This window comes from Cnephaeus nilssonii (assembly GCF_951640355.1).
Source record: "Cnephaeus nilssonii genome assembly, chromosome: 19".
Taxonomy (NCBI): Eukaryota; Metazoa; Chordata; class Mammalia; order Chiroptera; family Vespertilionidae; genus Cnephaeus; species Cnephaeus nilssonii.
This window is the reverse complement of record NC_137090.1, coordinates 22,660,224-22,685,715: the sequence shown is the minus strand read 5'-3', so window position 1 is coordinate 22,685,715 and position 25,492 is coordinate 22,660,224. Positions and strand designations below refer to the sequence as shown.

Below are 25,492 nucleotides of genomic sequence, written 5' to 3'. Positions count from 1 at the left end.
CAGAACCAGTTTCTTAAGGCCACAGAAGTGTGGAGATGACGAAGCACTGATGGGACCTGTCTCCCACCCCTAGAATGGTCTCCACAGGCCGCGGAGGCCACGCTGCAGCCTCTGCTCCAGGACATACTCCGCACTCTCCCCGCTCTACTTGGGGCAGCAGCCACAGCGGGCGACTCGGCGAAGGCCACGCCAGCCACAGTGCACTGTGGCAGGACCAAGGTGTTCATGACGGACTCCGCGGTAAGCTGGTTTCAGATGAGGAGCAGAGATCACAGAAACAGCTGTGTGCTCTCAGCAGGACGGGCTGGGCTGTCCTCAGGACAGGGGCAGGATGGGCCGAGGACCTCAGTGGATGCCCCTTCTCCCAGCTGGAGCTCCTGGAACGCAGGCGTGCCCAGGTGCTGGAGCAGTGTGCCCGCTGCATCCAGGCTGGCTGGAGGCGACACCGGCATCGCAAGCAGGAGAGGCAGAGGCGGGCTGCTGTGCTCATCCAGGCAGGTAGGACTGGGGCCCTGGGCACGTAGCCTCGTTCCAGGCCCACAGATGGCCTTGAGTGCAGCTGTTGTCAGTGATCGCAGACCCTACGCTCCTTTGAATGCTGTTCCTTGAGTCCCCATACACCAAAGCTGAGTGTCCCAGCCTCCAGGCGTTGGTGGCATGTCCTATGGTGCGCTGGGGTTCCCGCTCCCGTCCTCACCCAGAGCGTCTTTCCGTTCAGTGGAAACCAGGTCACCACAAATACGGGTGCTATGTAGGCAGTGGAGGCTAAAAATCTCTTTAATTCCCTTTCCCAGACCTAGAGAGCTGTTTACTCATCTTTCTTTCCCTTTACGACAACTCTGCTGGTCTCCAGGGCTTTTAATGAGTTTAACAAGGTAAAAACCTGACAAGATTTGACTCATCAAAGGAAGAAATGTATGAACCATGTTAACAGCAGTCTCATTTTTAAAAATAAAAATACTAGAAACCACCCAAATATTTGCCAGTAGTGGAATCATGGCTATATTATGGACCATCCTTATGAAGTAGCTAAGAAGTTTTTTTGAAGATTTTAAATTTAATGGAAAACCACTTCCAATATGATGTTCTAACCTGGGCGCCAAACTACACATCAGAGGTGATGCCACCTTTGTAAGGTGCATTTCTGTGCATATTAGCATGAAAACAATGCATAAGAAAGTACTGTAGAACTATATGGTTTGGTGTCTTTAAACATTTTCATTTTTTAGAATTCCAGAATCCAGAAGTATTCATATTTTATGGAATAGTCCTTTTTCTGAATATGATTATACCAAAAAGAAAAAAATGCTGAACTTTCAAGAAGTATCATGGTCAGTCCACCATTCAGTAGTTATTACCTTTACCAGCATGTGGGTGTCTGGTGATATCATTCATGAATTCACAAAGCAAGCAAATTTGGGGTTCCAAAAAACAGAACTAATTCTAAAAGATGCAGGCAATTCAGACCCCTCTGATTCCCTGGGCATTATGCCAGACTGAGCCTAGGGTGGGAGTTGACCCTGCTCCTAACTGTCCCTTCAAGGTATAGGCACCTCCAAGTCTGTGGGCGTGTGAGGGCCAATTTTGATTCATGTATTGACTTTAGTACCTTACCTTAAGGAAAGAGTGCAAGTAGCCATGAACTGAAAAAATACCTATTTCAAACTTTTAGGGCAGCTCTGGTGTCGCTGCACAGCCAGGTTACAAGAACTGTAATGAACACTGTACTCTTCCCTGTTTCTGGGCAACCCTCTAGCCATTCGCTCCTGGTTAACTCGGAAGCACGTCCAGAGGCTGCACGTAGCTGCCACAGTCATCAAGCGCGCATGGCAGAAGTGGAGAGTGAGTATCGGACTTAAGAAGTCAGGGTTGCCTGTGGATATTTTGGTACCAGATAGACCCGGGTTGGAACGCTGGCCCTGCCACTGCAAAGTAGGTGGTCTTGTTTTCTTCACGCACAAAATGGGCACGCCCCACCTGCACTGCAGGGTGGCTGTGACGGTAAACAGTGGCATAAGCAACTGGGAACGTGCTAAACACCATGGGATGATAGACTCTTAAAAGGAGTGGATTTTATATCAATTAGATCTCGACAAGGTATTTTTAAAGTAGCCTATGTAAGGCCTAGGCCCACCTGCCTTGGGTATAAAGTTCTGCCACACAGAGCCAGTCTGGTCGAAGGCATCCAGCGGTTCACAGCCAGGTGCCCTTCAGTTCACCTTGTTACGCTGACTTATTAAAGGGGGTTTTGGCTTCCATTAAGAGCTGATAAATCAAAAGCTATAAAGTAGTGTTCTCTTTTTAAGATCAGAATGGCCTTCCTTGCTTCTAAAGAACTGGATGGTGTAGAAGAAAAACACTTGTTTCAAGCTCCCCGTTCCCCAAGCTCCTTCCCGCTGCCCCAGGCACAGAGCTGGCTCCCGGGGGCAATAATCCGCCTCTGGCCCCTGGGACTGGTCCTGGCCAATGCAGCCGTGGGTGTGCATGGCTTTCAGAGGAAACTGGTGGTCTGGGCCTGCCTCCAGCTCCCCATCAGCAGCTCCCGTAGCTACACTGTCCAGACAGCACAAGAGCAAGATGGTGTCACGTCCATCCGAGCACTGCCTCAGGTAAGCTGTGATGGGATGGAGGCAGTCTTGGCACAGCAGCCCTGGGTCCCTCACATCTCACTGTAGAAGGCAGGAGGCCAGGCCCAGGAATCCACAGTGGGAGCAGGACTGAGGCTGGGACAAGAGCCGTCCTAACCCTACTGGGCAAACCAGAGCCTAAGCTTCCCAACTGCTGCAGTTACAACTCCGACTTTTCCAGAGCCTTTTCATCACCTTAAAAACTGCCTCTAAGTGTTCTGGAGCAGCGGTCGCCAACTGGTGGTCCGTGAGGTCTGAAAGGTTGGCGACCACTTTTCTAGAGTTACCTTTTAATTAGTCCCACACTTTGAAAAAACTTGGGTTGTGCCGACAGCTTACTCCCTCCAGTGACACTGGATTTGGCACCAGGTTTTTCCCCCAACTTATGTTACTTGGTTTTTCTCCTTTTCCAGCTAAGGAAATGACAAGCAGGCGAGTCATTGGTCCGAGTGCCCTGTGTTTTTATATTCTGGGCAGCCAGGGAAAAAGTCAGCCAGCATATAAAACAGGCAAACACTCAAGGATTACATGATATCCACAAGGCAGAAGGAAGGAAACTGAATTTCTTGCCAAAGAACCAGGGTAGAATCTCCCATGACCACACAGTGTAAACCAAAATCTAACTGTTCGACCTTCTGGCATTAAGCAGTATTAGGGCTGAGACAGGTGATACTTCTAGGAGGGAGCGCTCTACTGTCCTCATCTGTCTCACACTGCGGGGATGTGAACTTTTATATTCTAATACCGCTCTGGACTTGGCCACTTAACCAACCGAAAAACATGTTAGTTCAGTCCTGCTACTGCCATGACTCTCATGCCAGCACACACTCCCCTGCATCCCTAGCATTTGCTCTGTGAGGTACCTTTAGACCCTGGCTCTCCTGGGAGCCGGGGTTAAGACACCTCTCTCTCTCCCTAGGGCTCGATCAAGTTTCACTGCAGAAAGTCTCCGCTGCGCTATGCTGACATCTGCCCTGAACCTTCGTCCGACAGTGTTACTGGCTTTAATCAGATTCTGCTGGAAAGACACAGACTGGGCGACGTGTGATCTCTTCTCACCTTCTATCCTTACCTGGCCGGGCAACCCGTGGTGCCTTTGTTTCTACAATGCCTTTTCCTGCCAGCTGCCTTGCCAAAGACATTTAATCAACACAGAGCTGCCAAACTACTCCCAGGCCTGTGAGAGTGATGGCTCCTGCCTGCCTGCCTGCCCGCCAGGGCTATGTGGCCAATCACCAGTGGTGCCTGGGGCTCCAGCCTCCATCTCAAGCACTGACAGGTGTCAGGGTTAGTAGTTCCCAAACCAAGATTAAGAAACAGCAAGGCCACATTTTAACTACATTCATGGAGCCAACTGCAATCAAACAAGATTGAGAGTTGTCTGTTGCTACAGTGGGGTACCCCCCCACTGATTCCCCACAAACAGAACAGGCAACTTGAGATCAGCTCTAAAATTTTGGCTGGGGAAATTCTGCGTTTAGTTCCTTTAAAAGGAACAAAACTTTACTATTTAATATGTTGATTTATTTAATTTCAAGCAAGTAAATTATGAATCAAGGATGATGAACAATGCAATGTACCACAGAACCACACCTTGATTTTATTTAGTAACACTGAGCAAGTTTTCACTCAAAAGAGTGTGAAACTTGATAAATTATCTCACAATGTCCACCTTAACTGTACCAAAAATAAATAACTTAAAAACAACCATTTGAATGTGCCACTTGAGTGCCGCCATCTGCCTGACACCTAAGCCCACGGCAACGGAGGTGAAGACTCGCGTGACCTACCCTCCATCAGCAGGTCTTCGTCCCGGAAACACTGCCCTGGTCTCCTGGGAGAAGGAGCAAGCAGCACCATAATCCATTTTAAGGATCCTTATTCTGGGATGGTTCCACAATGCTTAAACAGCAGTCGGCAAACTCCACAAACAAGGGCTCCTGCATGCAGGCTTTCATGAGCTTGGCCTTGTCGTCCCCCTGATCGAGGGTGACCATCAGCTGTCTAAGGTGTGGGTTGAGCAGTAAGCTTCTTAATGCTGCAGACTCCCCTTAAAAATTAAGGAAAGAAAGCCAATCTGAGTTGAAGCTGGAACAGGTGGAGATGGCTGCAAGCTAAATGCTTTAAATGTAATAAATATTGTATCCCCTTAATCTTTAAACCCACAAATTAACCCCAGTGCTTTACATAAACAAGGTGGAATCAGCGTATAAAATGATTTCCAAGTTAAATACTTCACAACTACAAATACAGAAAACAGTATTAGCTTATTGGCAAGGACAGTTATACACTGAATCAAGCACGTCAAACTCACGGCACTCCAGCTGCAAGTTAGACATGCTTGCACTGAATGATGCTTAAGTGCTTGATCCAGCCTGAAGTAGTGAAATGACTCTAACATCTGTATGGGACTTTACAGATTACAGAACTGTTCACAACTATCCCCAGCTAGCTCCAACCTAATTCTAACCACTGCAAAGCACCACCTGTCAGGCAGACTCTGAAATGGGAATGAAAATAATGCCCATCGGTAGGAACTACCCTAGCCCATGAATTATATAGGTAACAGAACTACTATCAAGGACTGAATGAGCAATCCCACAAAATACTGGGTATTATTAACACCCACATCCTCTAAAAATCAAGTCCAAAAAAGGGGACATATAATACTTTCAATAATAAAGATAGCCTTAGCCGGTTTGGCTCAATGGATAGAGCGTCAGCCCGGGGACTGAAGGGTTCAGGTTCTATTCTGGTTAAGGGCATGAACCTTAGTTGCAGGCATGATCCCCCACCCTGATCAAGGGCGAGTGCAGGTGGCAACCAATCATGTCTCTCACATTGATGTTTCTCTCTCTTTCTGTATCTCGCCCTCCCTTCCACTCTCTAAAAATCAATGGAAAAATATCCTCGGGTGAGAACGGAAAAAACACACACAAAAAAAACAGTAAGATAAATTTTAAAAAATAAAAACAAATTTTAAAAAACAAGTCCAGGATTATCCAGTATGCATTAATGGCCAGACTGTAAATGGAGCACTAGGAACATAGAAATAAATGTAGGTTTCTCCCCTACAGACTGATGTGAAACAAATTACCATAAAATTTGGTGAGCAGTATATTACAAGGCACCATGGAAAGATGAAAAAGTATCTTCTAATTCTGACAGTCAAAGGTCAAGAACACTTAGGACACGACACTTGAACAAAGCCTTGAAGGAGGAACAGAATTCTGCTAACTCACAAGGCCACTGTGACCCCAGGCCAAGAAAATGGTCTTGCAGACAAGCTGGGAGGTGTGAAAACCCTGTGTTGTTAATAAAACCGTGTGGCTGGATGAAGGGCTCTGCATGCCATGCTAAAGTATTTAATAACCTTAAAAATCACATTCAGGCTCAGTTAGAGCTTCGTTCACATACACCAAGGTTGTGGGTACAAGAAGCAACCAATGAATGCATAAATAAGTGGAAAAACAAATTGATGTTTCTTTTTTTTCTCTCCCCCTCTCTTTCTCTAAAATCATAAATAAAACCACATTCTATACAACAGATTAAATGTATCTCAATGGTTGACAAAAAATAAGCACAGTACAGACTTACCTAAATTCTTTAAATTCTGCAAAGAAACTCTGTCCTGTTCCTCGTCACTATTGAGAAAATCAGCTACAGAGTCGTCATCATCTAAGGAGTATATAACACAATCAACTACTTATGGCTCTAAAGAAAATCCAGGTGCCAGATTTTAACAACTACTCCAATAGATTTTAAAAATGTATATGCACACACATGTGACAGTAACCCATTTGTATAAACAAAACCTCTTCTCTGGAGTTTGTGACTACCAACACTCTTTTAGGAAAGGGAAGGAAAATGAAAGAAACACTGGTGACTTAAAACAAATGCATCCTAGTGTCCACACACTTACTCTATGTTTCCCTGGGGTCGTTATGCTTGGAGGCCGATTTTCCAATTCTTATCACTCCTCCTCTCCTCACCATGGCTCCAGCTCTAAGATGGACCAACAAAGTAGGTGTGCTCCATAAAAACCTGCTAAGGTGAATCTCCTCATGGGCAGACATTGCCTGCACCCAGTAAGGAAGTTTCTCCAAGGGCAGAAACGGGCCACCTCCTTGCTGTGCATGTTCAATGTGCCTTGGGCGGCATCAGAGGGGGCTGCTTTCAGAGGCAGGCATGATGCATGACCCCGGTAGCCAGTTGGCTGGCAGGATGGGATGGCAGCTCTCTACCACTGTAACCTGTGAGAAGCCTCCAGGTCCAGCCAGGCCCATGAAGGGAGACTGAAGCCACAACTATAGAAGGCTCCCTCACCCCCAAACCACACCCACAGTCTTTCCCCTCCTGCCTGTTGCCCCTATTATTCTTGTCCTGAACAATGCCTTTAGGCTGCTCTATATCACCAGCAAGGACAGTGCCCCCACTCCTGATGCTCTGGGCTAAGGAAGCTGCTTCTCCCTAATGAAGACGTGGTCCTTGACTCCCTGCCCCAGCCCATCTCCTCTTTCTTTTCAACTTACTCTATTTGAAACCCTTTTCTAGGTTTGTTTGTTTGAAGTCAACTCACCCACCTTTGTTTTCCTCAGGCTTTATCGTTTTTGCAGTAAAAGCTGGTATTTTTCCCTCAAGACGAGTTTCGGTATTGCACTGCTCTGAAAGACACACAAACATCAGGAGCACATCACCTCCATTTTAGTGACAAGGCTATACCTCCCCACCAAGCCAGCATCGAGGTGGGAAGCATATGGATGTAGTAAAGGATGTGGGTGGGGGTAGAGATGGATGCAGAGGAAGTGAGAGATCAGATCAAGGGAAAGTATAGCAAAAACAAGCAACCCTGAACCTGGCAGAACAACTTACGGACCCCTAGGACCTGTCCGGATCCCTCCTTGCCTTGCCTAGTACCACAGGGCTTTCATTATGTATTAGCGGCACACTGACTTCAATGAGCATCAAACTATTTTCTCAGGAGTTTCAGATATCAAATTTTGCATGTGCTCGTGCCATCGGGCATACACAGGTCCAGCCCAGAGGGGTTTAGTCTTAGGGATGACAACTAAAGAGATGGATAAGATGCAAAGGGCCGGAAGATAAGACCAAGAGGAGTCTTGCAGGAGGAGGCATTGCCAGGTCAAAGACCATTTCTGGCAGAAGAAAGATGTGTGGCTAGCCCCAACCCTTAAGATAGGGTCAGGTGCAAGGAGATGGTGATGAGCCAATGCCAGCAGACTGGTGGCTGGAACACAAGTGGAGAAAGCAGGAGCAAAAGTATGCCACACACGGGCCAGGCCGTCACAGGTGTTTCTCAGCAAGAGTGCTACTGTGTTTAGGGTGGAAAGGTCTTCAATGCTGTAAGTATCACACACCACAAGGTGTTTATTAGAATCAATAGCCATTACCAGAAGTACCACCAACTCCTCCTCAGCTACTGTAACAACAAAAACTTTGTGAAGAGGTATCTCCCAAGGGAGAACAACACCCAGGTTAAGAACCACTGACCTGTGCTAGAGAGAATGGCCTTTTTAACAAGGGAGTGAATTGCTCCAATTACATTTCAGAAAACTCACCCTGGCAGCAGAAGGCCACACAGGTAAGAGCTCCTGACAGGGTTCTTAGAGGGGCCTCACGGGGATGCAAGGTGAGAGGGAAGTGCTCCCAACCCAGCTCTCCAGCCCTATTTCCAGCAAAACAGTTATCTTCTTTCCTATCTTTAGTTGAAGGTTTGTGTTTTTTTAAATATATTTTTATTGATTTCAGAAAGGGAGAAACATCAAAGATGAGAGATTATCATTGATCAGCTGCCTCCTGCACGCCCCCTACTGGGGATCCAGCAACCCTGGCATTTGCCCTGACCAGGAACTGAACCACGGAATCCAACCGTGACCTCCTGGTTCATAGGTCCACACTAAGCACTGAACCACGCCGGCCAGGCTTAGGTTTCTTTTGAGATACTCCAGAGATCTTAGAAAAAAGGCGGGAGGTGAGGGGAGGTGAGGGGCGGAGTTGGAGAGAAAGGCATGAAACATACTGCTGTAAAGCAGAGATTGGAGGGGATGAAACGAGAGGCAAACAACTAATGAGAAAAGGGGGGGGGGGGTATCTATAATACTACCAACGATAAAGAAATATTTTTTTTAAAAAAACAACTAAACGAGGAACTTCACCATGAATCAACCAATCATGAAGTCGTGGGAAAGGGTTCCCAAGGGCTGAGAAGAGGCGCTGGAGAAGTCAAAATGTACACTTGACAACATTAACAGCCAAGGACATAGCTCCTTATTGTAAAAAGATCTACCTCCCTGTTTCTAACAAGACATTATTTAGAAGAATGTTCTCGTTAACCTTAGCCAACGCAACTTGGGCCAAATGATGAGGAATACAAAGATGAAATAGCTGGGTTGACTTTTCCGGCGAAAAACGATCAACTCTTTTTAAAGACACACACACAAAAAAGGATAGCACGGCCGAAACCGGTTTGGCTCAGTGGATAGAGCGTCGGCCTGCGGACTCAAGGGTCCCAGGTTCGATTCTGGTCAAGGGCATGTACCTTGGTTGCGGGCACATCCCCAGTGGGGGGTGTGCAAGAGGCAACTGATCGATGTTTCTCTCTCATCGATGTTTCTAACTCTCTATCCCTCTCTGTAGAAAATCAATAAAATATATTAAAAAAAAAAAAAGGATAGCACGGAGAAGAAAAGACAGAGCAGAAGGTTTTGAATGTTCAAAATCCAGAGAAGCATTCACAGGCAGAGGTGTCCCCAAGAGATCCGACAGGATCGGGCGCGACAAGACCCGGAGGGGCGGGCCTGGGGGGTGCACATCCCCGAGACCGGGGCGGGACGTGGGAGCCGCCCCCCACGAGGAGGGAGGCCCGGGCTGAGGTGGGGACGCGGGGGCCTTACCTCGGTGCTTCCGGAAGCAGGTCACAGAGCAGCTGTAATAGAACCGAGAGGGCATTTCAGCTCCAGGCCTCGCGCCCCCTCCCGCGCCCCGGCCCGGCTCCCCGCCCCACCCCCACCCCCACCCGGCCCGACACTCGCGTCTCCCTCCCCCACGACGTCCGGCGCTTACTAGGGCACGCGGCAGGCGGGGCAGCGGTACTTGGGCTTCTCCAAGCAGATCACACAGACGACGGTGCCACCACTGAGCGACGCCATGGTCTCCCGGTCCCGCCGCGCGCGGCTCTGGCCGCGGGTGCCACGTGCTCGCTGTTTCTTCCGCCTCCTTAACCAGGACCAATCAGCGCGCAGCATTTACTGGCAGACAAAAGCAATAGATTGATCCTGCTTACCGTTCCAGGCCCAATTAGAAGAAAGCCGATACACTCGATGTGCGTCCAGTAACTGCAGCAGAGGTTTTCCCTGATTGGGTCACATCGTGGAAGAACTTGGCAGTAGCCCTGTCCGTCCATACGCGGCAGCGTGACTTGGAACAAGCCATCGGCACTCTCCAGTTCTGTCGCCCCACATTTCCTTTCCTGGTGTGGACTTTCTGAATCTTGCACAGGCTTTGGGTTCTCTTCTAACATGGCATTTGCTTATCTCTAGTAAATGAGAAGTCCAGTCATTGGTCAAACCTCTGTCAGATCACGTGACACACACATGCCCTTCCCATCCTAGGCCATTTTTCTCAGAGGAAAGAAAGATGAGGCTTGGTCACTGACAAACGTTTATTGAAGCTAATTGTAAGTCCTGCTATGACCACATGCTGGGCTGGGACACCCAGGGATTATCAAAGGTTGTCTCTGGCCTCTGGGAGCTTAGGGCTTAGAGTGAAGGAAGCAGGGGGAGGTTGGAAGGAAGAGAGTCAGTTTTAGAGTCATGCTGACACTAGCCTGCACTTGCATGACCCCGAGAGTGCCTGCTTAAATTTTGCACCCTTGGTTTCTCACTCACCTCACCCTAGTCCCAGCCCAGAGTGGGATAGATTAACCAGGTAAGCGAAGTGTGACTTCTGGCCCAAAGGTGGGAATCCTGTTCTACTGAGTCCAGACAGGTGAGCTCTGATGAGCCTTGAATGCCACCTCAGGCTTTAGGAATAGACAAATTCACGCTTTATTGGGAGTCCCCCTCCTCCTCAAAGCCCTGAGCATTGCCCCATATGAGTGGTGCCCTCACCCTAAGTGCTCCCCCTTTTGTTGGCTCATCAGCCCTCCCCAATACAAGGGTCCCCCATGATTTTCAAAATCTGTGGGAATGCATCTGCTACAACCAAGGCAGCCATGCTAGTCTTAGCTCAAACCCCTCCCTGGCCTTGTGACTTGGAAAGTTTGATTATCCTCTCTGAGCTCCCTCATCTATTAGATATCCAGACCTATATTCCCTATCTGTTGTGAGGCAAAGAGACTATGTATAAAAAGGTTTATAATCTGGAGCACTACAAAGAGTTATTTCCACGATATCTAAAACATTTCTGTAACTCTCCTGTAGCTCCAAGTCCAGACCCCATGAGCACAGGTCCCAGGCCCCAAGTCCCGGGTTTCTGCCTTCAGCCTCTGAGCCATGCTGGCCCTGGGCATGAGTGACTGACTACCCATCCTTCCTTTGGCTGCGCCAGACTGTCCGGATGACGCTGTCCAGTCCTCAGTGCTGAACCGTCAGGTCCCCTCTGGCTGCCTCCGTGTGCTACTGTCCCTACCTCCAGCCTCCAACCAGGTACCCGGACAAAATCCAAGATGCATCCACAATGACCCAATAATCTGCAGTGTTCTTTGTATTCCTCAACAATTGTGACTACCGCTGGTTTCAATCAGAGGTATCTCAGAAGGTCTGTGCTTACCTGGGAAGGCCAGAGAGAAGGTGAGCGGCTTGTCAGACCACACTTAAATCCCGGGCCCTGTCTGGCACTGGTAGAAATTTGCCCATGATGGACATCACCACTGCCCTCTCCAGGCTTTTCTTGTGACTTGTGTTTGGAGGCTGAGGCTCCGAAAAGTTTACACAATTTTCAGGGGTTCAACCCCACCCACATCCAAACCACACTGACTCCCCTAACTTCGGGTCCAGGAATGGTGATTCCAGCAAAAACAAAAAATTCCTGGGATTCCTCCCACGCACATTCTACGCAATAAAAAACAACCCTCCCTCTACTCTGGGAGACCCCCACTTCCATGGACAGCCTCACCCCTCCTCCTCCAATGTCCAGGATAGAAGGTGGCTCAGCTGTGATGGCGATGAAATCGAGGAACATCAAGAAGCCACGGAAGGGGGGGGGGGGCAATGGTAAGATATGTACACATATAATACCTTAATTAAAAAATGAAAAGAAAAAAAAAGCAGCAGCCACGGAAGACCAGTCCAACTCCTCTGGGCAGTGGCCAGTTCGGAGAAGAATGACAGGTAGGACTCCAGGCCCAGCAATGTCCACACTGATGAGGACGCCCATGGTGGCACTCTGGCTCCCCTGGACCTCCACCATGCCCATCCTAGCAACTGTCTCGCGCCTCCTTAGCGTCAGACTGAGCAGTGCCGACATGGAGAGGCGAGGTAATAATCCTGGAGCAATGGTTTTCCGAGCTGCGGGCCCTGGCAGGCGCTGTCCAGCGCATTTCAGGCAAGCCAATCCTGGGGCTAACTCCTAAGACCAGAGTCGCGCGGGGATGCCAGGCCTGACGCCCATCACCGCCAGAGGGCGCTCCAGGTAGAGATCGGCCCTGGTGCAGCAGCGCTCGCGCCGGACCTTGCAGAGAAGACAAGGCTGTCTCACCCCGCAGGCAGGAGTAAGTCCGGACCTGGGCCCGCCGCAACCTCGCACATCGCCAAGTGGCGGGGAAAGAGCCGGAAGCGCGGCGAGGAAGCAGACGACCTATGGGCAAGAGTGTCTGGACGAAAGCAAGGCCCACGCTAGCGAGGACTGCAGGGGTGGTTCCCCAGTGACCATCGCCCCATGCTCCCTGTCAGCCCCAGAGAGTGGAGGCCACCTACATTAGTCTTATGAAAGTTTAATCTGGAGCTTTTGAGTTACTAACTAGGGCATGAGCCACTGCCCTGCACCTTCCCTCAATGCCATGATGGGGCAGGGGGATCAATCTAATCAGCCCACATGGGCGACTCGTTGCCCTTATCAGAGTCCAGGGGTTAAGGTCAGACTCTTTGTGCTGCCATGCTTAAATCTCAGCTTCTCTCTGCAGTTCTAACACCTCTATCCCTGCCCCCCAGTATGGAGCTTTTAGGTGAACTCCTGTCATGTTCTCATCTGCCCCCCTCTGTTTTCCCTCTGGTGTTCAGGTGTTCAAGTGAATGAGGTTGCTGGTGGGAGTCAATAAAAGGAGGCCTGCGGTTCTGGTGGAGTGGTCCCAATAATTGATTTCCAACTCTCCGCATGTTATTTTATAGTTGTGAAATGGTATTCATTCCCCAACTCTAGACAATGACAGTCTGTCCTACAGTTAGACTCCAAAGAGAACTTCCAAACAATAAAAGGGATAGAGAATAACTGCATTATCCACAGTCCCAGAAGAACTGGGAAAGTACAAACAGTACAGGTCCTTGTTGTTTCATGAACACACTCACCCTGCCTCCCACTCTCTCCCACTTGCAAATCCACATAGATCTCCTTAGGACAAACAGAGATCAAAGGAATCAGGACTTCCCAACCAGATTCTCCTAGAAGCTTCGAAGGGTCCCATGCGGAGTGGGGCTCAGAATGGGGGTCCCCACGCTAGGCAGACCCAGCTCAAAAGGTTCTGGGTCCAGCCTGGTGGTGTGTCTCAGTGGTTGAATGTGGACCTATGATCCAAGAGGTCACAGTTCAATTTCTGGTCAGGGCACAGGACCAGATCCTGGGTTCCATCCCCAGTCGGGGGTGTGCACAAGGCAGCCAATCAAGATTCTTTCTCATCATTGATGTTTCTGTCTCTCCCTTCCCTTCCTCTCTGAAATCAATTATATATATATATATATATATATATATATATATATATATATATATATATATATATATATATATATATATATATTGATATATATATTGATTCAGAGAGAGAGAGTGAGTTTTGGCCCTAGCTGGTTTGGCACAGTGGCTAGAGTGTCAGCCTGCGGACTGAAGGGTCCCGGGGTTCAATTCTGGTCAAGGGCACATGCCTAGGTTTCAGGCTCCATCCCCAGTAGGGGACATGCAGGAGGCAGCCAATCAATGATTTTCTCTCATCATTGAGGTTTCCATCTCTCTCTCCCTCTCCCTTTCTCTCTGAAATCAATAAAATATATTTTAAAAAATAAAAATAAAAATGAGGTTTTGGGTCCAGAGGTCTTGGGGCGTGGACTGGTCACAGATAAGTCCGGACAGGCGGGTTGTGACCGGTCTTGAGCTGAGCGGCCAGAATCAGGAGAGGGGGCGTTACACATAGACGCAGCCCCACAAGGATTCCAACCTGTTAAGGATTCTCACACCACCTGCGATCGCCCTCTAGGGGCCAAAAAAAAAATCGTCTCTATCTCTAACAGCCTTCCCTTCTTTGTCCGGTCAGACACCCCCACCCCCCCACCCCCCCCCCCACCCCGTCCGCCCACCCCGAGAAGTTCTGGCAGGAGCCTCCCGCCTGCCCTGGAGGCGCTGTCCAGCCCGCGGTGCTGAAGCAGCCAGAGCCTGCCGCCAGAGAACAGACGGCAGTCCCAGCCTGCAGCTGCTATTCCTAACCCGGGCATTGTCCAGACTGGCCTATTAATCTGTACGGATGCTTGTCTGCCTCAGCAGGTTTAAACTGGAATTTTCCCAGAGATCCGAGCTTTCCTGAGGAGGCCCAGGAATGCCAACGTTTGTTCAGGGGCCTGGAGCCTCGGGAAGTGGACAGTACTCCATTCCTGTGCACCACTCTGGAAGCAGTAGGCATCCACGCACTACAGGCATCTCCACTGCCCTCTTCACACTTGTCGTGTGCGTTGTATGGTTCCCCAGACAACTGGGGAGGGCCCACTCACTTTCCAGGAACTCAATTCTTCTTCCCACCTGCACCCAAGCCAGCAGGCCCAGCCACCTGAAAGGGGGGAGGGGGAGACAAGCCCTGGGATCCCTCTCATACACATTCCTTGCAGTAAAGATGCCTCCACTCCACTCTGGGTGACTGCCAATTTTCACAGATACCCACGACTGCTCTCCTCACCCCATGTCCAGGCAGGCAGGGGAGATCCGGGGTCCCCAGTGAAGGGCTCTGCAACTTGCGAGTCTAGAGTCTTGCCCTTGAGGGAGTAAATGACATGGTTGCCCCGTGAATTTATCATAATCGTGATGGCAGTGATGTTGGGCAGCAGGAAGAAACTGGGTATAACTACTAGGGCAGAAACTAGTCCAGAAAAGAGGGGCTGGTAGGATGCCAGAAGAAGCAGACAGGTGGCTGCATAGGTGCCCAGGACCAAGCCCACACTGGACCTACCATGTCCTGTTGCCCCAGAATCCCATGGGTGACCATTATGGTAGCCCAGGGCCCAGTCATCTCTCCTTAGCATCAGTCAAACCTCAGTTCAGATTGGGAGAGGAATGAGGTACAAATAGAGGCAAAAGGGTGTATAGTGAATCATGTCGCTTGACTCTTGACGTCTGCTCCCTGTCCTTATCCAGGATGCCTGCTGGTGCAACCTGGATGAATGAAGACAGGCAGCCTGCTGAAGGAACACACCTGTGTGGGCAGGAGTGGGCAGTCCACCCGCAGTTGAAAAAGTCTAACCCCACCCCAACATGTGAGCCCCATACTGTGGCCCCTATGGCAACAGATTAATAACTAGTGTTGCCCTGGGCATCATAGTGACCCCAAAAGACTAAGTGGATATTAGCAAACCCATTAGGCATATGGGAAGACAGAGGGTCAGAGAAGGCATGGGCAAGCGCTAACACCCCCAAAGACAAACTTCTGTTCACTCCAACATCCTCCTCCCTGTTCCTTGTTCTCCACTTCATTCGTCAAGGACCTGGTGATAATGGAGGTCCCTCCTATCAGACCCAAACAGCTCTGATGGCCACGGTAATTAAAAAACAACCGCTCCAGGGTTCTCAACATAATCCTCCTGGGGGGACAGGAGGAGGGTTATTACCTTAGGGCCAACATGCCACCCTTGGGCTGGCCTGACACACGCACATGAACACCCAGTGAGGAAAGGACTGCCAGTCAGACCCAGGGGGCAGGTGGGGGCCTGAGGAAGTGCAGGTGCCTCCTCCCCGCAGGGCCTTCAGGCAATGAGCCAGAATGCTGCTTCTGCTTCTCATCACAGAGTTGAGGCACAGCTGTGCCATGCTGCTGTTGGGGGGAAACGTGAATCCAAACACATCCAGCAGGCCTGGCCGAATGAGGGAAACTGGGGGGCACTGCAGGGGCCGCCGGAAGAAGGCCAAGGTGGGAGCCCTCTCCTCAGATCAGAAGATTGGCAGCCTGAGTGTCCACACACAAACCAGAAGAACCCCACCCCTGGGGCACCTGGGGATGAGGTAGAAGCACGTGAGTGTGACCCTAACGTGGTGATGCTGGGAAGCCCGAAGAAGCCAGATGCAGCTCCTTGCAGCAGGGCCTAATGCAGAAAAGAGGGTACTGAGCAGCCGGAAGGCACACTCGTGTGCTTCCCCGAGCCCTGGGAGGGCCTGCTGCTCCTCAGCTCCTGCTCTGCCCCTGAACATTCTTCCAGGGCCTTCTCCTGCCTTCCTATCTTCAGTCTGGGGCACAGTGTGAAGCCCAGGGGGAGACCCGAGACTAGTTGCCACCCAGTATGTTCCCGGTGAGCTGAGCCTGCACCCAGTGCCCAGTTGCCAGTGTCCAGCACTGCCAGACACGGCTCCCAGCCCAGTCCGACCCACGTGGCAACAGTGCTTGGGCTGGACTCGGTGCACAGCCTAGTCCAGGGCCTCCGCAGCCCATATACCAAAGAGCTGGCTGTCTGGGGAGGGAGCAATGTGGTGCCCTGGGTTTCTAGCAAGGGAGCATTTCCTCTGAGAAAGCAGAACCTGAGCCAGCCCAGGGCTCCACAAGGGGCTGCTGGGCCACGGGTTGTTGTCTGAGCACCACTGCCTGGCTGCTCCTGGGCCAGCCCTGGGAGGGTGGACAGCCAGCCAGGAGACTGCACATCACCCACCCACCCTCACCCCGTATCCGCTACACAATGAAAATGCTAGGCCCTTTGTTCAAAAATTGTTATGCATTTCAGAATATTAAACCAAGTGCACCCCCTCTGAAACTTCATGAGTTCCACAGCCATGAAGCCTACCAACCCCATATAGGTCTCATTAAACTTGAACTGCACTTCAGGTTAACATAGGGGTTACTTATTATGGAAGAGCCACTGTCCCCCACCTCCTGGTTTGCCAGAATAAGGAAGGAGGCAGGGCAGTTTGATCTCACCCTCCCACAGGACCTACGGGGCGGGGAAGTGAGCTATCTATGCAGCCTTGCTAAATCTCAGCCTCTTTCTGCAGCTCTGACACCCCCATCCTTCCCCAGGGTATGGGGGCAGCTGGGGTCACACCTGAAAGAAGTAGGTAAGGTGGTGTCGTTAGAGGAGTTTCTGACACATTCTCAGTGGCTTGTCTCAGTTTCCCCTCTGATACCTAAGAGACAGTAATAGTTCAGGTCTTAAAAGAGGTTGCATGTGGTAGTAGTATCGGAAAGTCTCCAGGAGCAAGCTAAAGTTCTGGGTATCAGGTATAGGGTGGACCTAAAGAGGTGCTTTCCAGTTCTCTGTTTGCTATTTTGTTATCATTAAGTGATGTCCTCCCCACAACTGAAACACCAGGGAAGGATGGACAGCAGGAAGAACTTCCAAACTGTAGATGGCCCGGAACTGTTGGAAAAGCAGGGACAGCAGAGGGCGCCATTGTGCAAATACAATCCTGGGAGGTGGCACCCACAGGCACTCATTTTTCTCACACCCTCTCTGAGGACAGGCTAGTAAGCCAGGACAAATGGAAAAGGGAAACTGAGACAGGATGTTGAACGGCTAAGCAGTTTACAGCCATCTAGTAAATCACAAAATCTTATCTTCCCTAACCAAGGACACTAAGAGTAAATGGTTTACACTTCTCCCCAACTAGAGGGTAGATAGCATAAATCACCCTACTCAGGGGATAGATAACAGAAATCAAGTGAGTGCCATTTGTGCCAACCACACCCAAGGACAGATGAAGTCAGGGGAATAAATCTCATTTTGGCACTTCAGCATAAAGCTGATGCAATACTCTATTGAGGTCCTCCTCTAAGTCCTCCCCTAAAATCCCCACCTTTAGAAAACAGATAAGAACCCTCAAGGCAAAGACCCAGCTCAGCTCGGGCTCTCTCTGGAGCATTCCCATGCCTTTCTTCCCTCTCATTTGTGCATCTTTACTTTTCTTCCCTAAACTCTTTTTTTTTTTTCTTTCCTAAACTCTTAAGGGTCCCCATGAGACTTGCAACTGAGGGAGCTCGTCCTGGGCTTACCCCTGAACTTGTCTCCAGGGCCCCCTTTTCTCTGATTTTTCAGTGAACTAACGGCAGCACCACCATGGCTCACTGCCTTCACTGTGACTTTGACTTCTCAGCGAGTCCACGCAGCCCAGCATGGCCCACTTCTTCCCTATAACGTTTCTGGGGAGCCAAAGCTGAGTACCGCACATGCTCTCTCTTATTGCTTCTTCTAGGCTAAGCCTTTCCTTATCTCACTGTCCCCAGCTTTAATAAACATACTCTTGAAATCACCTGGACTCATCTTGTGAAATCTTCCCTGCATGAACCCACACACTACTGGCGGGCCTGAGGCAGACCCGCTCTAGGCCCAGTCCCCTTTCGGGGACATCTCTACCCTGCAAATCTACACAGAAACACCCGTTACCACACACACACACACACACACACACACACACACACACACACACTCACTCCCTGTTTTACAGGCACATCAGAAATCAAAGAGTTACAACTCCAGGTTCAGATTCTCCAAACAGCCTCTGAGGGGTCCCTTCAAGGGTGGTGTCTCCCAAATCTTTAGCCTTAATCTTTATCCCACTTCCAAACTATCTTCTTGAGCTGACGCTAGTTCTGCTCAGCGAGGAGCTGGGGAGAGAAACTGGGACCCTGGTTTCCTTTCCCAGCCTGTGGCCCTGCCCCTCCACTGGGAAGATGTTCCCTGCATTGTCATTTTCCATGGAAAGTGAGCTGACACAATTTGGTGTTAAAAAAAAAAAAAAAGAAGAAAGAAAAGAAAAAGAAAAAGAAAGAAACAGGCCAGAGGGAGTCACTTTTGCTAAGCCATATTATTAAACCAAAATTTAATAACTAACCTAATTCAGTTTCAGCTTTTTCCAGGAGTAGAATTTTAAACCAATCAGCCTGGAATTTCCTGATCAGACACTTCTGCATAAGACCTCCTGCCTGAAATAATCCACTCTCTTAATCCCACCTCTTTCTGCTTACAAAAACATTCCACTTTGTACAACTCTTTGGAGTGCCTCTCTACTTTCTAGATGGGATATTGCCTGCTAAAGAGAAAATCACAGGCCCAAAATGCCATCCCTCATGCTAAAAGCCCATTGTAACCAAACCTAGATTTAATACCTGATTTAAGTGCAGTTTCAACATCTCACAGGAATGTAATCTTAATGCACCAGCCTGGAATTTTCTGGTCAACCACCAGCAAGGCTCTCCCCAACCGAAAAGAAAAAGATGTCCTGGCCTCAAAATAATCCTTTCTTTGCTTTTGTTACTAGCTCCCTTGCCCGATCCTTCTTCCTATAAAAACCTTTCATTTTGTAAAACCCCCCACTGTACCCTTCTAGTTGTTAGATGGGGTGCTACCCAATAGATAAATTGCTGAATAAAGACAATTAAATCTTCAACGTTACTCATTTAACATGCCTGATTTAGGCCACAATACTAGCCTCAATAAATTCAAGAAGATTGAAATCATATCAAGCATATGATTTCATCATAATGGCATGAAAAAATACAAATATGTGGAGACTAAACAACCAGTGAATCAAAGAGGAAATCAAACAAAAAATCAGAAACTATGTTGAATAAATGAAAATAAAAACACAACTTTTCAAAAATTATAGGATGCAGCAAAAGCAGTTCTAAGAGGGAAGTTCAGAGCTATATAGGCCTACCTAAAGAAACAAGAAAAATCCCAAATAATCCAACTCTACACCTAAAGGAATTAGAAAAAGAAGAACAAACAAAACCCAAAGTAAACAGAAGGAAGGAAATTTTAAGATCGAATGAAAATAAACAAAATAAAAAAACAACAACAGAAAATATCAATAAAACTAAAAGCTGGTCCTTTGAAAAGATAAATAAAAGAGACAAACTCATCAAGGAAAAGAGAGTGAGAGCCCAAATAAATAAAATCATAAATGAAAAAAAGAGAAGTTACAACTGACACCACAGACCAATTACTAGCAGTGAAACTGGAAGCAGTAGTAAAAAAAAAACTCCCAACAAATAAAAGCCGATGACCAGGTAGCTTCACAGATGAATTCTACCAAACACTTAAAGAAGAATTAATACCTATATTTATTTTTAAAATATATTTATTGATTGATTTCAGAGAGAAAGGGAGAGGGAGGAAGGAAAGGAGGGAGGGAGGGAGGGAGGGAGAGAGAGAGAGAAACATCAATGATGAGAGAGAATCATTGATTGGCTGCATATCCCACACTGGTGATGAAGCCCGAAACCTGAGCATGTGCCTTGACCAGGAATAGAACCTGACCTCCTGGTTCATAGGTCAATGTTCAACCACTAAGCCATGCTGGCCAGGCAATACCTATATTTCTTAAAATATTTCAAATATTGAAGAGGAAGGAACACTTCTAAACTCATTTTATGATGCCAGCATTACCCTGATACCAAAAACAGATAAAACATTACAAAAAAAGAAAATTCAGGCTAATATCCTTGATGAACATAGATGTAAAAGTTATCAACAAAATGTTAGCAAAACAGATTCAACAATTAATTAAAGGGATTATATGCCATGTCCAAGTGGAATTTATTCCAGGCATGCAAGGATGGTTGAACATCCATATATCAATCAATGTGATATATTACATTAACAAAATAAAGGACAAAAAACATATGATCATTTCAACAGATGCAGAAAAAAAGCATATGAAAAAATTCAAGCCAGGATCGGTTTGGCTCAGTGGATAGAGTGTCGGCCTGCGGACTGAAGGGTCCCGGGTTCGATTCCGGTCAGGGGCATGTACCTTGGTTGCGGGCACAGCCCCAGTGGGGGGTGTGCAAGAGGCAGCTGATCGATGTTTCTCTCTCATCGATGTTTCTAACTCTCTATCCCTCTCCCTTCCTCTCTGTAAAAAATCAATAAAATATATATTTAAAAAAAAATTCAACATCCTTTTATGATAAAAACTCTCAACCATTAGAACTAATAAATGACTTCAGTAAAGTTGAAGGATGATACAGAATCAATCTACAGAAATCTATTGCATTTCTATTCACCAATAACAATCAGAAGAAGAAATTAAGAAAACAATCCCATTTATAATTGTTGTAGTGTAACCCCCATCTTACAAAGGACGCCTCAAAAAGTCGAATTATGGAGTCATTTATTAAAAGCTGGTGGCATACGAGGGGCTAAAGCTCCAAATCTCGCAGGCCCAAACAGCTTGCCACATCTGGCTTATATTGGCAGAATATCACAAAGGTATCGATTACATCTTTGGGTCTGGAATGAGGAACCTGTTTCGTGAGCAAGTTAGTTATCTAAAGTATTGCCAAAACCGGTTTGGCTCAGTGGATAGAGCGTCGGCCTGCAGACTGAAAGGTCCAGGGTTCGATTCCGGTCAAGGGCATGTACCTTGGTTGCGGGCACATCCCCAGTGGGGGGTGTGCAGGAGGCAGCTGATAGATGTTTCTCTCTCATCGATGTTTCTAACTCTCTATCCCTCTCCCTTCCTCTCTGTAAAAAATCAATAAAATATATTTTAAAAAATAAATAAGTAAAGTATCTAAGAATCACTGAATCAACAGAAACACATTATCTGGGACCACCTGGGCAATTTAGAATAATTGTGCTGTCCAGATTCTGGGATCACTGAGTCAACAGGAATGCACTATTTGTAGCTACTGAGGCAATTTAGGATAATTGATCTGTCCTGGGTCCCAGAAGAATGTGCTTCGATGACCAGTGAGATCACAATCAATGGGACATTCATACCATCATCAATGGAGTATTGGGATAGCATACATAAGTTCAGAAAATCAAAATAACTTTCTATTGTTTTAGCAAACAAATAAGTACAGAACCCAAACAGCAGTTTCTACCTGAGATGATTGCTACCATACTTCACAATCACATCACAAAGTATAAAATACCTATGGATAAATTTAGCCAAAAAGGTGGAAATTGCACTCTGAAAACTGTAAGACATTGAAGAAAGAAATGTAAGAAGATATAAGCAAATGGAAGGATAAACCTTGCTCATGGATTAGTAGAGTTAATGTTGTTAGAATGTCCTTACCACCTAAAGTAATATACAGATTCAATGTAATCCCTATTAAAATAGCAATGGCATTCTTCTCAGAATTCGAACTAATCCTACAATTTGTATGAAACCACAAAAGACCCTGGATAGCCAATGAAATCTTGAGAAAGAATAAAGTGAGAGGTATCATGCTCCCTGACTTCAAACTATACTACAAAGCTACAATAATCAAAACAGTACGGCACTGGCATAAAAACAGATACATAGATCAATGGAATAGAATAGAGAGCCTAGAAATAAATCCTTGTTTATATGGTCAATTAATCCATGACAAAGGAGGTAAATATATACAGTGGGGTAAAGACAGTCTCTTAATAAGTGGTGTTGGCAAAACCGTACAGACACATGCAAAAAATGAAATATTCAAAAATAAACTCAAAATGAATGAAAGACATAAATGTTAGACTTGAAACTATAGAACTCAGAAAAAAACAAAGGCAGGAAACTCTCTGATGGTGCCCTTATAACTATCTTTTTGGATATGTCTCCTTGAGCAAGAGAAATGAAAGAAAAAATAAACAAATGGGACTACACTAATTTAAAAAGTTTTTGCACAGCAAAGGAAACCATTAACAACACGAAAAGAGAGCCTACTGAAGGGGAGAAGATATTTTCAAATGATACATCTAATAAGAGGTTAATATCCAAATCTGAAAATAACTCAAAATACAATTTTAACACCAAACACCCCTCCCCCAAAACAATGCAATTAAAAAATGGACAGAGGATCTGAATAGGCATTTCTCCCAAGAGGACATACAGATGGCCAACAGACAAATGAAAAGATGCTCAACACCACTAATCATCTGGGAAATGAATATTAAAATCTCAATGAGATATCACCTCACACCTGTCAGAATGGCTATCATCAATAAATCAACAAGTAGGAAGTGCTCGAAAGGATGTGGAGAAAAAGAAACCTGATAGATCATCCCTTCCCCCAACTGATGGACGGAGTATGACGTAAACTCCAACTGCAGCGGGACATTCCTGAACACCTTATATGGACTGTACATTGAACCACCAATCAGCACCTGCCAAATACCCTAAGCCCCCGATTCCTAAGTCCCTAGGTCCCTAATCATGTACCTTACATGAAACCACCAATCAGCATGTGCTGAGTGCCCTAAGCCCCGTCCTGTGTTCACCCCTACACGCCCTCTCTCTCTCTTTTTCCCTCTGGAAGGGAGCCAGCAGGGGTCTTCTCTCCAATAAAGCCTGTGTCCTGTATCCCATGGTCTCTAGCCCTCTGTTTCATCTTTCAGAACCCTCCTACGCTATTGGTAGGATTGTAAATTATTGCAGCCACTATGAAAAACAATATGGAGATTTCTCAAAAATTTACAGATAGAACTTCCATATAACCCAGAAATTATTCTTCTAGGTATTTATCCAAAGAAAACAAACACATTAATTTGGAAAGATATATGTACCACTGCAGCATTACTAATAATATCCAAGAAATAGAAGCAACCTAGGTGTCCATCAATAGATGAAAGGATACCTGGATCCGGGTGAGCCTGGCCCCGGGTCCAGGTGAGGCCGCGGGCCCCTGGATCCGGGTGAGCCTGGGTCCCGGGTCCGGGTGAGGCCGCGGGCCCCTGGATCCGGGTGAGCCTGGGTCCCGGGTCCGGGTGAGGCCGCGGGCCCCTGGATCCGGGTGAGCCTGGGTCCCGGGTCCGGGTGAGGCCGCGGGCCCCTGGATCCGGGTGAGCCTGGGTCCCGGGTCCGGGTGAGGCCGCGGGCCCCTGGATCCGGGTGAGCCTGGGTCCCGGGTCCGGGTGAGGCCGCGGGCCCCTGGATCCGGGTGAGGCCACGCGACCCTGGGTCTGGGAGAGGCCACGCGCCCCTGGGTCCGGGTGAGGCCACGTGCCCCTGGGTCCGGGGGAAGCTGGAGCCCGGGTCCGGGCGAGGCCGTGTGCCCCTGGATCCGGGTGAGGCTGGATCTCGGGCCCGGGAGAGGCCACGCGCCCCTGGGTCCGGGTGAGGCCATGCGCCCCTGGGTCCGGGTGAAGCTGAATCCTGGGTCTGGGCGAGGCCGTGTGCCCCTGGATCCGGGTGAGGCTGGGTCCCGGGTCCGGGTGAGGCGTGGGCCCCTGGATCCGGGTGAAGCCGTGCCCCTGGGTCCGGCCGAGACCAAACCAGAGGGAGTCGGACCTGCATTACCACCATTTGTCCACCATCCAGAGCTGAGGGGTCAGTGCCGACATGTACTCATAAGGAACTGGTGGACATTGATATTGGGTCTCAAAAGAACTGTTGGTCCAGAAAGAAACTCACTACAGACTGATTCATTTGCCTGTCAGCATAACTATTATTGCTCGTCGCACATTCAATTCTTATAAGTATATCTCTAGTGACACATGATTTCGCTCATCTAGGGGAAATGATGAACAACATAGACTGATGAACAAGAACAGAACCAGAAACAAGGAGGCATCGATCAGACTATCGGGCCTCAGAGGGAGGATAGGGGAGGGTGGGGGGAGAGGGGAGAGATCAACCAAAGGTCTTGTGTGCATGCATATGAGCCTAACCAATGCTTAAGTTCAACAGAGGGTTGGGGCATCCATGGGGAGGGGTGTGGGATGGGAATGGGGGGATGAGGACAAATATGTGACACCTTAATCAATAAAGAAATTTAAAAATAAATAAATAAATAAATAATAATAAAAAAAAATAGATGAAAGGATAAAGAAGAGGTCGTATGTATACACGATGGAGTATTATTCAGCAATGAAAAAGAATGAAAACTTGCCATTTGTGACCACATGGGTGGACCTAGAGGGTATTATGCTAAGTGAAATGAGTCTGACAGAGAAAGACAAATACTGTTCAATCTCACTTATATGTGGAATATAAAAAATTGAAAATAATTAAATGAATTAAAAAACCACAACAGAAGCAGATCTACAGATATAGAGAACAAGCTGATGGTTGCCAAAGGGAAAGGGTTGGGGGAGGGAAACTTTTTTCTAAGACCCCAATTCATGAATTGCTTAATAAAGCCCATTAGAGCTTCAAATTCACTCAGTTAAATTTGTGGGGTTTTTTTTTTATTTTTGTTTCTTTAACACCGGGTACATTGTGAAGCTGCAAGGTGACATTGGTGGAGGCTGTGAGGTAACATGGACTCATGTTTACAGTAAAATGTGAAGGTTAAAAAGCAGGACACTAAGTTGTTCACTATGTCAATAGTGTTTTGCATATTGATAAAAGGGAAGACGGAAAAATCAAACAGATGAATTAAGGTTATTTCCTTGAGATTTTTTCCCCTTAAAACTATGTCAAATTATAAAATGGTTGCCTTTAGAAGACAAGATTATTGGTCACTCTTGCCCCTTGCTTCTTCCCAAATATTCTACATTGAGTAGATATTATCTGGATAATAAGAGGCAAGG

At 47.6% G+C, this 25,492-nt stretch overlaps 2 protein-coding genes across 4 annotated transcripts in view; one reads left to right on the top strand and one right to left on the bottom strand.

The window, feature by feature from the left end:
* Positions 1-4,471, top strand: part of MYO19 (myosin XIX) — a 24,988-nt gene extending 20,517 nt beyond the window's left edge. The window contains 5 exon segments of the mRNA XM_079798290.1: positions 74-240; positions 369-498; positions 1,757-1,842; positions 2,307-2,609; positions 3,547-4,471. Coding sequence (XP_079654416.1) covers positions 74-240; positions 369-498; positions 1,757-1,842; positions 2,307-2,609; positions 3,547-3,675 — 815 coding nt within the window. The 3' untranslated portion in view covers positions 3,676-4,471.
* ZNHIT3 (zinc finger HIT-type containing 3) overlaps positions 4,205-25,492 on the bottom strand; it is a 25,851-nt gene continuing 4,563 nt past the window's right edge. For all 3 annotated transcript variants that reach the window (XM_079798288.1, XM_079798287.1, XM_079798289.1), the window contains 5 exons: positions 9,711-9,895; positions 9,542-9,573; positions 7,211-7,291; positions 6,225-6,305; positions 4,205-4,677 (listed from right to left, as the gene is read on the bottom strand). In XM_079798288.1, the coding sequence (XP_079654414.1) occupies positions 4,496-4,677; positions 6,225-6,305; positions 7,211-7,291; positions 9,542-9,573; positions 9,711-9,892 (558 nt within the window). In that variant the 5' untranslated portion in view covers positions 9,893-9,895 and the 3' untranslated portion in view covers positions 4,205-4,495. The remainder of the gene's footprint in view (positions 4,678-6,224; positions 6,306-7,210; positions 7,292-9,541; positions 9,574-9,710; positions 9,896-25,492) is intronic.